The sequence below is a fragment of the Acanthopagrus latus genome, chromosome 23 (assembly GCF_904848185.1).
Source record: "Acanthopagrus latus isolate v.2019 chromosome 23, fAcaLat1.1, whole genome shotgun sequence".
NCBI classification, from domain to species: Eukaryota; Metazoa; Chordata; class Actinopteri; order Spariformes; family Sparidae; genus Acanthopagrus; species Acanthopagrus latus.
In genome coordinates, this window is record NC_051061.1 from 1,661,486 (window position 1) to 1,677,802 (window position 16,317).

At 43.0% G+C, this 16,317-nt stretch overlaps 1 protein-coding gene and 1 long non-coding RNA gene across 2 annotated transcripts in view; both read left to right on the top strand.

Moving 5' to 3' along the window:
* LOC119014258 overlaps nucleotides 1-457 on the top strand; it is a 2,399-nt gene extending 1,942 nt beyond the window's left edge. Inside the window, exon 3 of the long non-coding RNA XR_005072908.1 lies at nucleotides 1-457. This exon is cut by the window's left edge and continues 82 nt beyond it. This is a non-coding gene — a long non-coding RNA (uncharacterized LOC119014258).
* A 12,661-nt stretch (nucleotides 458-13,118) lies between these two features.
* hoxb1a (homeobox B1a) lies at nucleotides 13,119-15,979 on the top strand. Its single transcript, XM_037089301.1, has 2 exons — nucleotides 13,119-13,977; nucleotides 15,606-15,979. The coding sequence occupies exons 1-2, from the start codon at nucleotides 13,119-13,121 to the stop codon at nucleotides 15,977-15,979; spliced, it is 1,233 nt and encodes a 410-aa protein (XP_036945196.1).
* The last annotated feature ends 338 nt before the right edge of the window (nucleotides 15,980-16,317 follow it).

The following is a 16,317-nucleotide window of genomic DNA, read 5'->3' on the forward strand; positions in this document are numbered from 1 at the left end:
TCACCGTCACCATCACTGTTATGATTTCTGTGCGTGTATGTGTGTGTGTGTGTGTGTATGTGATATTGCATAACTTAGGCGTGATAGATAACCCACTCAGCAGCAGTAGTGAAATATGTGAGCAGTGGATTTTTATCATCCCGGGCGTCAAGAGGAAACTTTACGTTCAGACGCACAGACAGTCCTGCTGCTGACACAGGTTGCAGCCTGCAAATCAAAGTGGTGGGATTAAAAACGAAATGAAGTGTCACTTCATGTTAGGTCCTTTGCAGCTGTATCAGCCAACATAGTTTACAGAAGACAACAAAAAGACGCCATTTTCTAATAAGGAACCTTTCATGAGAGACTGATTACTGATTAGTAATAAATCATAAAGAGAGCAGCTGTTGCACTGTAAAACTCTCCACGACTACAGAATCCATTAACGGTAGTTGCTTAACCAGAAGCATCAGCACACACCCTGTCTGAGGTGAGTGCACAAGCTCAGCTGATTTGGTCACTGCGACCTCAGCAGACACATTTTGGGCCATTACTCAAGAGTTCCTGCGATTATCTCTATGACATTTTCAAACAAAATATCATAGGATAATGACATTTTATATCCAAAAGATCAAAGGCAATTCGAGCTTTCTGCATTTTATCTAGGTTTTGTCCCAAACATCACATTCAGTTGTTCAGGAGAATACTTGCTGCATGACCTTTAGATATCTAATAACCACCGATAAAGCCATTATTAACAACATATAAACCCTTACGGTTTCTTATTAATTGTGCAAGCTGTGTGTTTATATTGTTCAGATAGAGGATGCACAGCTCTGTCTCATCATACAGATAAACTTGGGAAACCACAGACCTTCATAGAGTCTAACTTGGCCTCCATTTGTCAGGAAACTGAAAAATATTGCCAGATCATCTAACGGTGTCTCAATTAGCAGATGTCAGGATTTGAACTTCTTTCTCAAGCTATCTTTACTCATTCTTTACTCAACTGTTACTTTGTGTGTACAGCCACATGCAAAACTGGGAAAGCAGCAGAGGAGAGAGAAAGTGCTCATGGTTATCCCAATCTGAATGATTCTTTAAGTCTTTAAGGCTACAGAAAATCAAAAGTTTATAAAGAGACTGTAGATGCAGTGTGATGAAGGCTTTTCAGCCCATCTTTGAGAGTGAACATCTGGAACAGGTATAAACACTGCGGGCTCTGATGCGCTATGATGCTGTTAGTTTCAAGCATAATAGACCGCACATACAGACTCTGGCAGCTGACATGCTTCAGACACTTCATGTCAATGGGTTACCTGTTAGTAGCTCCCATTTAAAATAAAAATGTACTTCTTAGCGTATAACTTTGGCATTATACTCCTGCTTGATGCGAGAAAGTAGCACTGTCTCCTGCTGTTGAATTCTATCATGCAATGCTACTACGGCCAGTCAATCACAATATGCCTGAAAACAAAGCAGGTTGTCGTTTCTCACATTCAAGCAGTATTTAGTGATGACTGAGGACTGAACCCTTGAAGTTGCGGTTTGAAATGCATTTCAGCTGCACAGAGGTTAAACCTGCTGGTGCTTTAGCATGGGCAGCTTTTGTCTAAAGCCACTTACAGTAATTCATACATACATACACTGATGGCAGTGGCTGCCAGTTTGGGGTTCAGTACCTTGCCCAAGGACACGTCGACATGCAGACCAGGGGAGTCAAACCAGAAACCCTCCGATAACAAGACACTGACTCTACCCCTGAGCCACAGCCGCCAATTTACTGTTCACTATTCCAAATCTCCTGGTATCATTTTTGAAAATATAAAATATCATGAACATGTGCAATTCTGATGAAAAAAATATATATATAACTAGCAACTTGACTAAACTACACCCATTGTGTCCACCTAGTGTTCCTATGTCCCCAAATATTAGACATTTACATATTCACAACATGAGATAGCACCAGAGTAATACTTTCCCCTTATTGAATGTCACATGGAAGAACAGAAATGATGAAATAAGAAAATGTTCATTATTTAGGAGTCATTGTGAGATTATGTCACAGATTAGCAACACAAATGTGGTAATTATGTGGAGATGAGGAGGCAGAGAAATTCCCCACACTCAATTTTGTGAGTTGTTGAGTTAGACTACACGTTATACATTTTGTGAAACCCTTTCTCTGAGATTTTCATCAATATCTGGCTCTTTATCATCAATTCTGCAAATGTTTTGAATTACATTCTTTCTTTTTTGTGTTCAGAACACTCTGTCCGTTTGTCCCAGTAATGTACATTTGTATTTGCATCTATAAAGTGGTGAAGTGAGCCCGATCGCAAGATGCCTGTCAAAACGCCGACTGCCAGGTGTGAGCTGATGAGCTGTTACTTTGTAAGTGGGTCACCGAAGATGCTTGTCAGAGATAAACAGACACATAGCCTATAATACGCAGTCCATGGATACAGGTGACTATTTAATGCAGATCTGACTGTTTGTCACAGACAAACCCTCCCATTTTGCTGAAAAATGTTGCTCTACACTTCTTCTGTGGATAAATTCTCTAAATTCTTCCTCTACATTATCTTAGTGTAATTTGATTCATGTGTGTTCAGACCTGAACTGAGCCAAAATGGCCGCCTTCTGTGAGAGAGATCAGGTTTAAAGAGAGTATACTGAAGACCAGGGCAGGGCTGCATAAACAGTCAACCATGGTTCACCCCTTACATGCTGTGTGTGTGTGTGTGTGAGAGAGAGAGACACAAACATGAAGAGAGTGGCTATGTCCATGCCTCTGTTTATTGTACGTGTGTGAATAGTGTGTTTATTAGCATCCACTTAGCCAAGTTACCACCGTTCTTTAGGTGAGAGGGAGGCAGATGATCAATGCTTCAGCCTCTGAGGACCCCATCAATACACAGCTTCGGTGTGTGTGTGTGTGTGTGTGTTTTCAGCCTTCTCTCTCTTGCACACTACTGTATATTGAGTTGTCAGGAAGGAGCCTTGGAGGATACACAGCAAACACAAATCACTCTGTGCATGTGTGTGTTGATGCACCAAAGTCCCCCCTGTTGGCTCTCTCTAATAGGTCAATAAAGAGCCATTCCACAGGATTTACTGGTATTTACCAAGGGACCAACACAGACAATTGTCAGTCAATCCAACTGCACCAATTAACAGCCAGCACATAGAATGCTGAGTGGTCAGCTCAGACCTCTAAACAGCAGCCGTGGTTCTAAGGTAACTACTGAGAAAACTTAAATGTGGCAAAGACAATCACAGAAGTTTCACTGTGGGGATCAATTCCACATCACTCGCAGTGCGTCAAACACAGAAACCTGCAGTGGCCCTACACTTGTAAGTATGACACTGTTTGTCTACCAAATATCAAAATGTGCATCCAGGTTTAGGAATGACAGGCGGAACACAGTGTAAGTCATTTCTGGTTGCGTCCCTTTGGTGCACTGGTTGAAAGAATGAGAAAAGTCCATGTCAGGGTGTGGATGGAGCGGTTGGCTGGGTCATACACAGGTTTTTCTGCCAAACCTGACCAAATTGTGACCATCTGGCAAATTTGATAACAATCTGTAATAATCACAAAAGTCTGAATATGTAAGCAAACCTAACTGGACATTGCATATGTCTGATTGGCTGATTGACTGCAGAGCCCTGCTTGTTCAAAACTGACAATAGAGGGGTAGAGCATCAGCCTTTGACCTGTAAGTTGCTGTATTTGACACGTTAATATTTCAGTATTCACATGCAGTCAGTTAGTCATGTATTTATAGGAAAAGTATCATTCTGTTTTAAACTTTTCATTTACATAATTGCACTTTCATATTTCATTAAAATTGTCATTTTAGTTATTCAAATTTTGATAGTCAAATAAGAAACTACATTTCCAGATGTTTTCTACTGAATGGATGAGGTGAAACCACTGGAACACGTTTTCTTGCATATTAACACTAATGTGTATGTTACATTTAACAAATAAGAGCATAAAAACACAAATAATAAAAATTCATGTTAAAAAGTATTTCATCTAGGCAGTGCTTTGCTCCTCTGCTGGTGGCCGCAAGTGGCAAAGAGGCCCGAGCCATGTGTCTAGAATCAGACCAAGCCCACTGGTTTTTAGTTAAGAACCAGGCATTACCAGGGCTTGAAACCAATGTGCCTTGAGCTGCAGTTCTTTATATCCACCACTGGATGTCAGCTCCAAGGAACTCCACATGTGTTGAAGTGAATGGGAAATACTTTTCACTTGAAATAAAAAGTCAATACCAAAAGAAAGTAGTTTCAGTGTATACTTTCACAAGTTAAAAATCAATACCTGATGAAGAATAAGGTTGACATTCTTCTATATTTATCATACTGTCATCAAATCTCATTTAGGACCCAATACTCAAAACTTTTTGAATTTTTTTTTATCCTGTCTGTGGTTCTCAGCTCCACGCTCAATATTCATATAGGACAGAGTGAAGAGGATATACTGTCATGCTTTTTCCTTTTTTTCAAAAGGTTCTGTCATTTCTTACAACAGATTTTAATAAAAAGTTTCTCAGACAGAAGGAAATAGAGCACTTCTTGGGGACTATTTTCAGCAGCAGATTAATCAACAATTGCGGTTCTAGTGAGTATTTAGGGAAGCAGGACGTGTGTGTGGGACTGAGTCAATATAAACTACAGAGTTTGTGTAATGGAGGAACATGACACCCAGTGCAACAATGTGACTCACTGATGATCACAATGCGTTTTAAATGAGGTTTATTCATAACTGCTTTGGAACTTTTCATGAGATCTGTAGACAAGAAGAAAATTATACCAGACACATTATTCAAGCTCTTGGTTGGGAAGATGGTTAACACCTGTACATTAAAGAAGTACTGAACAAGTAACTTCTGTTCACAGAATATTTCTCTATTTCTCTGAAATAGCCATCGCTCCATGAGTGAACATGAGGGAGTATTGGCTGGAGGCGGTCGCTGTCCTTCGTGGCCCCTCTCCTCTGCCGTAGCCGGGGTGTAAATGTGTTGTGTAGATAAGAGCGTCCGAGCTGACAGCGTGTTATCAGAGACAGCTGATAGCAGCGAGCCAGCAGGAAAATCCCCTCCAGCTCCAGATTTGTCTCCTCTGCACTCCACTGCTCTCTCATATCATCAGCCTGTGTACACCCAGGTATTACAGAGCTGCTTTGACCTCCAGCCTTTGACAGCAATTTGAACATTTTATGTTTATTTAACAAAAAAAACAAATAAACCAATTATTCGTCAAAGCAGTGACAACTGCTGTTCTTGCAATGGCTGCCTTAAAAGAGTGTATGGAAATTACGAAAAAAGTCAAAATGAGAAAAGGTCCATCTAAATACCTGCTGAACTGCTCAGCTAGCAATGAGGCTCATACACATACATTTATGTGGCTAAGCTTAGCTCCGATGCTTCAGTGGTTTAATTTAATTTCAACATTTGATTATTTATTTAAATCAATGGAAAAAATGAATTTAAAAAAATATCTATGGGTTATCTAGAGGCATAGAACTCTAATTTACACAATAGAGACAGAGGCTGCCATGCAAAGTGCCAACTCCACATCAGGAGCAATTTGGGGTTCAGTATCTTGCTCAAGGACACTTCCACATGCAGCTCAGCTCAGCCTTCCGATCACTAGATGACCCATTCTACCCCCTGAGCTACAGCTGCCCCTAACTCAAACTCTACATTTCTTTATGTTACAACCTTATCGTATCTTTGCGTCCAATTTTCTGACAATGCTGTGTTAATCTGGTTAGATTTAGGCACAAAACCACTTGTGTTTGTCACCTTGTTTTGGTCACCACAAACAACTGGAAATTCTCCCAACTTCTCCATAAAGATATGCGGTGGTTTTGCTCTTGCATGTGTTGAGATGCATTCCTGAGCTGCAGTCACTGGCTTGGCAGCCATTTCTGCTGCAACGCCACCATATTCCCCTGCACCTCCTGATATGACAGTCTGGTCATAAATATGTCATTTGAACTTGATGTGATACATTTTGTGGAAATGTCAATTTGGAATGCATCCTATGACATGTACAAATGAACATATGAACATGTCTGTGGGTTGTACAAAGTGCCAATATTTTATGTTGACTGGGGTGTTTCTGCGTAGTATGTGCCAACAGAACTGACTGGACTGCTGTCCCAACAAACTCAACATAAATAAGCTCAAAACACAAAGGCTTATGGGTAGTAGGATACGGATGTGGAGAGGTCGATTTCCAGCACTTCCGAAAACAGGCCTGCATTAAAACAATGCTAGGACTGTACTGGTGGAACCATGTTGCTACAGGTACCAGTGAGACAATGTAATCTGATCCAGGAAGTCCAGTTGGAGTAACACATGAATGTACTGAGAGGCTTATCAAACGCTTAAACACTGCACAGCACTTTATAATACTGAGCCAAAGGATTTTACAATCCTGTAGAAGTATGTCAGTGATAATCGTGTTATATTTTACCATGTTGGTCACAAGATACATTGATAGAAATACCGTAGTTACGTTACAAATAAATGTACATGGAATGAGCATTTGCACACTAATAGCCAACAATTTGCCATGTGGAGCCTACTGTTCTGGCAGCCTAGGCACTAGGATACAATTTTGGATGTTAACATTTCTGCAAACCACTGATTGTTCACATTTGTGTCACAGGCTTTGTACCACATTGACTGAAATGTATAAGCCACTGTAACCAGTCTGTTACATCAGGTGTATAAGCAAAGCGAGCTCTCACAAAACAAATGGTAAAGGCTCTAACAGTAAAACCCTCCTCATACTGGGTGTAGCTTTGCTTTACATCCAGTGTACATTTATCCTGAACAGAGCTGTAGTTCTCACAGGTCCAGTTGGATGATGCCCTCCCACAAAAAACTTGTATGAATCCCAACCAAAAGATAAGAGTAGAGATTGAATACAGTACAAAGTAGAAAATATTGTCAGTCACAAACAAAAACAAGGCAAAATTAAATAAATTAACTTGTGATTCCAGTGAAGCTGAATCAAATAAACTTGTCATCACATCCTGTCTTACAACGGGTTAAATGTCTACAAAAATGTGGATCGATATGTAAGACCACTCTGACTTACTTTCATCTTTAGATTCACTAATTTGAGTTGACAGTATCAAAAATTCCACAACAGAAATAGAAAGAAGTTAAGCCCGTGCTCACATTTTCTCCTTCTCCCTCTTTCTTTCTCCTTCAGTGGTGTGTGTGTGTGTGTGTGTGAATGTTATTAATAACGGTTAATAAATGCTGTTATATGTCTGCATCAGTGGTTCAAGTTTCAGAGCTAATGTACGACGTCAGCTGTCTGGATGCACAACTCCTCTCTTTCACTTTCTCTGCCATATCATCTTTCACCATTTCCAAAAAGCCTGTCATATCTCATACACACAAACACACACACACACACACACACACACACACACACACACACACACACACCCCTACACTTTTCCAGGAATACTGCAGCATAACTTCCTGGTTCTGGAGTCATTTACCCTGTCTGATGGGACTGTTGGGGGAGACGGACAGAGAAAATGAAGAGATGAGAACTACTTGTCCAGTCAGATTGTTGTGTTTCTATGAAGTGATGATGAAGTTGAAATACTTTTTCTCTGCTTTCCGCCCACACTCCTGAGCAACCCCTGGTCCAGGACTGTGGTACATCCTGGATGGGCATCCCAAATATGCAGATCAAACAGTCCGGAACAGCAACAGATAGGCTGAGGTGTAGCTGATACTTAAATTCCACTGCTGACCTGAGACAAGACAGAAACCAGGCTGAGCTGGTCTGGAGGTCAAGACCCCACAGAAAATATAAAGGTCAGCCTTTCAAGAAGCAGCTTGATGCCCTGGAATCTGGAGGGACACCAACAGAAAAAAAATAAAAACGAGGGATTTCTGCTGTTGGTTTTCTTGTTCAGCAAGTTCTTCACTTCAGCGTAAAAACAGCGTCACCAGCAACGGCTTTCTGCTCCAACACACCAAGCACCCTCATCACCTGGATCCTTGGGTGGAATAAAGGTGAAACACTGCCATCTTGAACAGGCTGTGTGAAAGGTGCTTGTGATGCTGCTATGTCGAGTCACATGTAGGCCTGCTGATTTGGTGATCAAGTGCATTGTGGGTCAACTGGGAGTCAGTGCAGTCAGCGCCACAGATTTACACGATTAATTTTAGCTTTTTTACACAAAGTCTTTAAAAGGTTCGGACCATTTGAGCATGATTTAAAGGGGCCCTACCTCACCAGGCTGGCCGTCGGTCGCAGGTGATGTCAGGGCTGTTGGTGAGCCCCGTGAGCCTGAGGCCTAGTGGTTGCAGTGTGTCCCTCACCACCGGCACTAGTCAGACCTTGTTGGCGACTGTTTGGTTGATTGAGCATGATTTGTTGTTCAGCTAAGCGAATCACGGCATGAGAAGAAAAATAGAAAAGAAAGGTTAGCCCCTTGAGGCCATCACTGTAGTATCCACGATTTCACCAATTAGCTTAGTCTCTCCTCATTTTACACCTCAACCTCTTCAACAGTGCCATCCGCAACTTTAAGTTGCACATGATTAATAATAGTAGAGTCGAAAATGTGTTTTAGAGTTTTCCAGTTTCCCCCTTATGAATGACCAATACAGACAAATGCAACTTGGTGGTATGGAGAGGTACACCTCCTATCATGCAGGTGCAGAACACACCAGCCACTGTACTCGGCCAAAATTAAGTGTTGTTAAGTGCCTGTTTACTGGGGAAAAGCACTTTGGTGACATCTTGAGCTTCAAGAAATTATAATCTTAATATTCCTCTTTCCTCTGCCTTTTTTTTTTTTTTGATTAATTGAGGACAATAACCGACAGATTAATTGGCAATTGCAAATCTTCTACCATTACCTAATTGATTTGTGTAGTCTGATCTTAAGGAAGGCAAAATGAACATAACAGAATGCTATTTACCAGTGGGATGCCATTATCCAGGCAAGGTACCCATGCACAGATCACAAGTTCCTGAATAAATACACAAAGTATTATGAAAAAAACAACAACTGAGGAATGTAGGACAGTCATTTTTACAGTACACATTTTGGAGCTGTGACCATTTGACCTCTCTCTCTCTCTCTCTGTTCCTCGCTCTCCTGTAGTCTCTTCACCACCCAGACAGCAGTGTGGGCGTCATTTAATCTTCGTCTTGTCCCGGCGTGTTCCTGCAGACTTCCTGCCCACTCGCTCGCTCTCTCTCTCCTTTCAGCCCCTCACTGATCATTAACCTCCCTCCTTGTCGCACGCCCACGCCACTCGTCCTGATTTCATCCTGGTGGCGGGACGGCGGTGCGTCTGCTGTCAGGCCCCTTCACAGAGGCTCTGGAGGGGAGAAATGGATGACGGGTCCATTGGAGGCAGTTCAGATAGGGAGGGATGAGTGGAGTTAATCAGTAACGAGAATCTCTCCAAACTATGAAACTGACACTTCATTAACAAATATTTGATACAGACAGAAAGAGATGTTCGTGTTTCCTCTGTAAACAGTATAAGGAGAGAGAAACATGTTTTTGGTTTTTTTTGTTTTTTTCTTTATAAAAGTACATTCATATTGGAGCAGTTTAAAGATAAAAAAAAAACAAAGTATTTAACAAAAACTCAATGTAAGAAGTCTGTGCACATGCCTTTGTTAGACAGCACATTGTGTTGTCGTCAGAGATATCCTTGCTTCCTGTCCTGCTGTTTCGGCCCACCAGAAGGCCTCCTGTCTGCCTTAACCTCATTTCTGTAACAGATCAGCTCACTCATTCAATTAGCAAACACACACACTCTCACACGTGCACTCCACACGCACATCCAGCCATCAGAAATCTATGGCTCCCAAATCCAATTGTTGAAAAGTAAACTGATTCCCAAAAGTCTGCACGATCGGGCTCTCTGATCAATAGAAACCCTTTGATCCATTAAAAGATTTCCTCTGTCCTGTAAGGAAAATGTGCAAAGACGAGATACAGTCAAATCAATAACCTTTAGAGTGAAGATCAGTGTGAGTTAACAGGCCTGAAGGAACAGAACATACAGTAAAGCATTCTTAAACATGGAGAAAACATGACACTCCACAATCCCATGTAGACACGATGTCAGTGGTGGATGGAGGTCAGTGAGTCAGTCCATCACCCATGCTGACAGATTAACAGCTGGCACTCAGCGCAGCATTAGACCCACTGCAGCAACAAGATGTTCGCAGCAGATTTACAGTCAGAGTTAATAAATCATTTCTCTCAAACAGCAGCAGCAGTGTTGGTCTGAAGTTTGTTTTTTTTTTCTTTTTTTAATCCATCCACAGAAAAGGTGGAGACACATGGAGCAGTCAACACCTGGCTGAGCTCCAAGTGTGAACAACATGTCTATCCTGAGAGCAAAGTATACTGAGATTGTCCTGTGAAAGGATAATTCTAGTTTACAGCTCAGTTTTTATTTTGAAGGTTTTTGCTGTATCTAATGGTAATGCAATGTTAACAAACCCAGCAACATCAAGAAAACGAAGGTGAGCTGTTGAAACTGTGAACAGTCTACATCGCCTCGTCTTGTCATTTTACCTGATGTCCTGGCTCAGTTCTCCCATGCGATGAGGACTTGGTGGTGGAAGTGGTGATCAGGTCCTTCTTTTGAGACTAGACCACTGCTGAATATACAGCAACTATGTGCCTCGACGATTCTGTGATCACAGTGTTCCCTAATGAGATTTATGCACTTCCTTTGGTGAATTAGATATTATCATAACTGATATCAATTATGTCCAAGGTCATGGAAACCACATCAAGGTTGTAATAAACCGGAATTGTCTAATCTTTTAATACTGTGTTTTGTTGACATTTGGAGCACCACAGACAACACAGCTGTGTGTATGGATAATCTAATTATCACAATAATGATAAAATCAACCTAATTGTTTTTATTATTTTTTGTTAATTACTATTTTTCTTTTCTTCTCACCTCATTAAAATCCTGTACATTAAACATTACTATAGTAACTCTTCATTGTGGACAATGGACACATTTGTGAAGGTGACAAAATACAGAAATGAACATTAATCACTATGAATACAAAAAAATAATAAAATGTGTCATGTTTTTTTAAGTTATATAAGATAAATATAAACCAGAACATATCTGTTTTGCTAAAAATGAAATCCCACAGAGTGATGTTACTTATGATTGGGGTCAGATTGAGCTCAGAGAGGTTGGACTCCAGCTCATCAAGCTCGTATGAACACAATATTTCTAGCAAAGCAAAAAAATGTAATAATTGTAAAAATATGTATATGCTTGTCTGTGTTAGTCTCATGAGGTGAGAGCTTTAGTCCAATCCATAGGACACAAATTATGTGTTTAAAATGTAAGCATTGTGGGCAGAGTGACACTGTGCAGAAGTCAGGCACTTATGGGAAGTTCGAGTCCTAAGGAGGGGAGGCAACTGGGGGAAAAAATAAAGAAGGACAGGTTATCCTTATTATTTTTCGATTTGTTTTTCTTCAGACGAAAATGAAACAGATCTTAACAACGCAGTACAATAGGTGCTTGGTTCGGGCTGCTAAACTTCAGTTTTGGCCTTCCAAGGCAAAAATAAATAAATAAATAAATAAAATAGATTAAAAAAAATAATAAACATTGGCACCTCTGCATGCTTTCAAAGGCGGATCCTTTGACTCATTCCATGTTAACGTTTAACTTTCCTTGTCTCGATGAGCAAACTTGTCTTCATTTGCGCTATTTTCAAAAAACGACGGAAGGGTGTAAGCCATGCAGCTGGGAGGCCTGGACAGGAGCAGTGTGACATTCACTCAAACATACCATCAGTTCAAAATTACAAGTCACTCCTTCCAACCAGGATGCCATGAAGCAGCAAGGCGACAATACCAACTGGCACGTTGTGAGCGGAAAACACGAGGGTTAGCAGACTCTGTTCCACTGTATTCCTGCCAGCAGCACAGTGAAGTGGAGCCACGGCATCTGCAGACATGTTTGGGGAACAAGCTTGACTTCCAGCGCGCAGCAGTAGCGCAGTTAGAGCAGAGGCACTAGAGGCACCGCAGCCGTGTTGTGGAGGTTTGGTTCGGAGTGTTTCTCAGAGAGGAGGTGTGGAGGCAGCAGGCCGCCTCACAGCTCCTCTTTCTTCTCTGCCTCTCTCTTTGCCCTGACAGATCCGAGCTCATATCAGATTGATGGGCCGGTTTGATTGAAGTCTCTTTGTCGCGCTAATGTCACGGCGAGTGATGGATGAGGCGCGTGCGTCAGCGCAGTCGCGCGCGCGCGCAAACTCCTCTTCTGAACCGAACGTGCTTGCTCCCCCCTCTCTCTACATGTACACACACACACACACACACACACACACACACACACACACACACACACACACTGGGTCGCCCGCCTGTGTAACCGGCTGACAAACTTCTGGCCCCCGGTCACCAGGCGACGTGACGACAACCACGTGACCCACGGCAGAGGTAAGAAAAGAAGTGACACGGAAAAGAGAGAGAGAGAGAGAGAGAGAGGGGGAGAGAGACACGGAAAACGGGAGAAAGCAGAGAAATGGAGATGTCCCAGAGAGTGCGGGAGGACGGAGTGTAACCTGTGTGGGGGTGATGAGGTGACTCGACTCTTTTTCTGATCTCGCGGTGTTTTCCTCCGTCACTGATGAGCGTTTGAGAAAGTCAGGTTAAGATGATCCACTGACAGCGTCGGGCCCTCCGTCTACGCGCACAAACACACAAACACACACACACACACACACAGAGCAGAGCACATTATTCGTGTGTGTTTCGGGATTTTGTATTTGCAGACTCGACTTTTCTCCGCCACCGCTGGCTTTTTTTTTTTTTTTCCCATTTTGCTGAACAAATCCAGTACTTCTGGTTAATCCTTTTATTTATTTATTTTTAGAAAATACTTTATTTTATTTGGAGATCGTTAATTTAAGGGTTAAGGTTTCTTTTTCTTTTCCTTTTTATTTTTTTCAATGGAATTGTTTGACTTTTGATGTTTTCAACATCTGCGTCCTGGTGAAATCATCTGCGGGCTCCTGTTTCTTGCTGATTTGAATTCGCTCTCGGCCTCATCGTGCCTCCGGTCTGCATGGACAACATGAACTCGTTTGTGGAATACTCAATTTGTAACCGACCGGGGACCGGCGCTTATTCTGCGCCTAAATCTGGATACCATGTCCACCACCATCATCCGCACCACCACCCCCATCCTCTGGAGCAGCATCAGGGGTTCCCGGTCACCGCCGGCTCCTTCCACGCGGGACCGAGCAGCTCTCCAGCTCCCGTCAACGGGACGAGAAGCGACAGCAGCAGTTACATCGGGGATGGGCGGCTGTACGGGGCCACTGGGGGTGAAGCAGTGCACGGAACCACAGGGGCGAGTCAGCACCATCAGCAGCACCATCACCATCCTCATCATCATGAGCAGCAACAGCATCAGCAGACGCACAGCAGCTACCATCATCATCCACACCTCCACCAAACCCAGAGCTTACAAAACGGAACATTGTCCCCTTATAATAACGGGAGCAGCAGCAGCAGCAGCAGCGGGGCCTATGCGGGTCAGGCGTGCGCCAGAAATTCGGATTATGGTGCTGCGACGGGCCCTCCCAACACCGTTCACTCCCAGTATTTCATGGAAGAGCCTGTGGCCTCCACCTACTATCATCAATCACCCTTCCCCAGCTCGGCCCCCACCATCGGCCCCAGCTACGGGGCCTTGGCCGGGGCCTACTGCGGGCCTCAGGGCGCCTTGGCCGGGTCACAGTACCCGCAGCAGCTCGGCGGGGGTCTGGACGCAGCGGCCTACCTGAGCCTTCCACACGGGGGAGGGTACGGGGAGCTACCGGTGTCCCAGGACCGAGAGAGGGGGGATGAGGAGGGCCAGCAGGCCGGGCAGGGGCAGACCTTCGACTGGATGAAGGTTAAGAGGAACCTGCCTAAAACAGGTAAGAGAGGGCGATAACTGGCCTGTTAAAGTTGGATTTAAGGCATTATTAAAGAAGCCAGGCCTGCTGCTGGTCACACGCTGAGATTACAGTGAGATGGAAGGTTTCCACAGGCCTCTTCTGCAGTCATCACAGTGACTGTCATGAGAAATATTACACAAAACACATAGGATAAATAGTCTATGTAAAGACTGCCCCATATGAAACGAAAGGCTATAGAAGACAGTAAGAAAAAAATAAGATGGACCACAGTTTTGATGGAGACGCTTTGTCTGATCAGTCACCAAATGAATATGGAGCTATGGAGAAAAGGGTTTCTTGTCCCCCCGCAGGCCTCGCTTTCAATCCTCTGCGCACAGATGTCAGGCCTTTCGGATGTTAATTGTAGACTCCTTTCCTTCTTGTTTCACCTGTCTTCATCACTCGTTTCACTGCAAACCGACAGAGAGGACAACAAAAGTCTTTTAAATTGTGTCCTGGATGTGTTTTTGTCCAACATGGGGACATCTCAGATTTAAAAAGGAGAGCTGATTTATGATCAGCCATGAATGAATTCTACCGATATTTTAACAGCAATAAAACATTTGCTGTGATGACGAAACCGTTGTTAAGTGATGCCTCCGTATTAAATGTGACGCACTTTAGCTTCAGTATTATTAAGAACATACAATTTCAGCTTAGGCTCACTCTGCTCTTTTTTTTTTCTTTCTGTTTTGAATTATTTTTAAATGATGTGGGCCTGCACACCGGCGGCTGCACTCCAGTGGAGAGAACAGAGGATCATTGTGACCGTTTGAAACAACTGAACAGGGACATTTCCAATCAAAATACGAGCATATATGATGTTTTGCAAGTGATGTTGGTTTGTGCATTATTCTTTGGCAGGACATTTTGCTGTCGGATAAAAAAAAAAATAATGATTGTAATTTTATCATTAGGATTTGCATTTTGTAAAAAAAAAAAATAACAACAAAAAAAACAAAAACAAAAAATAGCAGACTGCGTTCATGTGATTTCAGGACTTATTCAGTGTATGCAGTCATTGTGCAGCCATATCTGGAGACTGATAGCACGTCTGGTCTGGACCCACTGTGGCCTCAGACGGCTCTTGTTTTCTCTCTCTCTCTCTCTCTCTCTCTCTCTCTCTCTCTCTCTCTCTCTCTCTCTCTCTCTCTCTTAATGGATATAACAGACGGGTTATTTCACCCTGGGATGTCTGTCCTGCTCTGTTATCTTTCAAGCCCCCCACCTCCAAACCCTCCCTCAACCCAAAGCCCTGCCTCCCCATCTCTCTATCCTCTCACCAGCCTGTTCCAACCCTTTATCTGTATTCTCCTTCTCTGAGCTGATACTAAACGTGTTGTTTTGCGCTACAACATGTAGCTCTACCTCGTGTTCAGTTTGTATGAATCGCGCTGATCAAGTGACCTCCATAACATGAACACCTATTAATCATTAAAAAAACAGGAAGACTAAATGATGCAACACATATGAAACGGAATTAAACATGGGGCCTTCAGAGCAGAGGACCAAGCTTCATTTATTTTATTTTTTTAAAATCATATAAATTATAATAATAAGTTCCGAACACATTTATAACAGCTTCTCTCTCTCCTTTTCCCATCCAGTCAAAGTGTCAGACTTCGGCCTCGCAGGCGCACACAACAACGCCATTCGCACCAACTTCAGCACGCGGCAGCTGACGGAGCTGGAGAAGGAGTTCCACTTCAGCAAGTACCTGACGCGTGCGCGGCGCGTGGAGATCGCCGCCACGCTCGAGCTCAACGAGACGCAGGTGAAGATCTGGTTCCAGAACAGACGCATGAAGCAGAAGAAGCGCGAGAGGGAGGGAGCGTCCGCTACAACGCGCTCTTCCTCCTCCTCCTCCTCCTCCTCCGGTACCGACTTCAACAAGGAGCTGGAGGACACCGACCATTCCTCCGCGTCCACGTCTCCGGGTGCGTCCCCGAACTCGGAGACGTCGTCAGAGCAAGCGACGTGATTGTTGTTTGTGCCTGCCAATGGAAAACACTGTCCTACTCAATGATTCAATATTTAAAGCATTGCTTACGTACTAAATCTTAAAGGAAATTGTCCTTGCATTCATTAGCCTTCTTCCATTGCTTTGGACTACACGTCCCAGAATTCCTCTTAAACTCCAGTCTGCATTCAGTCAGTTGTAGGCAGAGAGATGATCTGATCCAGGAAAACTGTCCAACCCTAATCAAACGTTTCTTCTTCTTCGGTCACTTGTTTTTGATAGAAAAAAAAAAAGTGCTTTCCTTCAAATATATGAACTACAGTGACCTATTAGGACATCGAAAGCACCACAGCCGAATG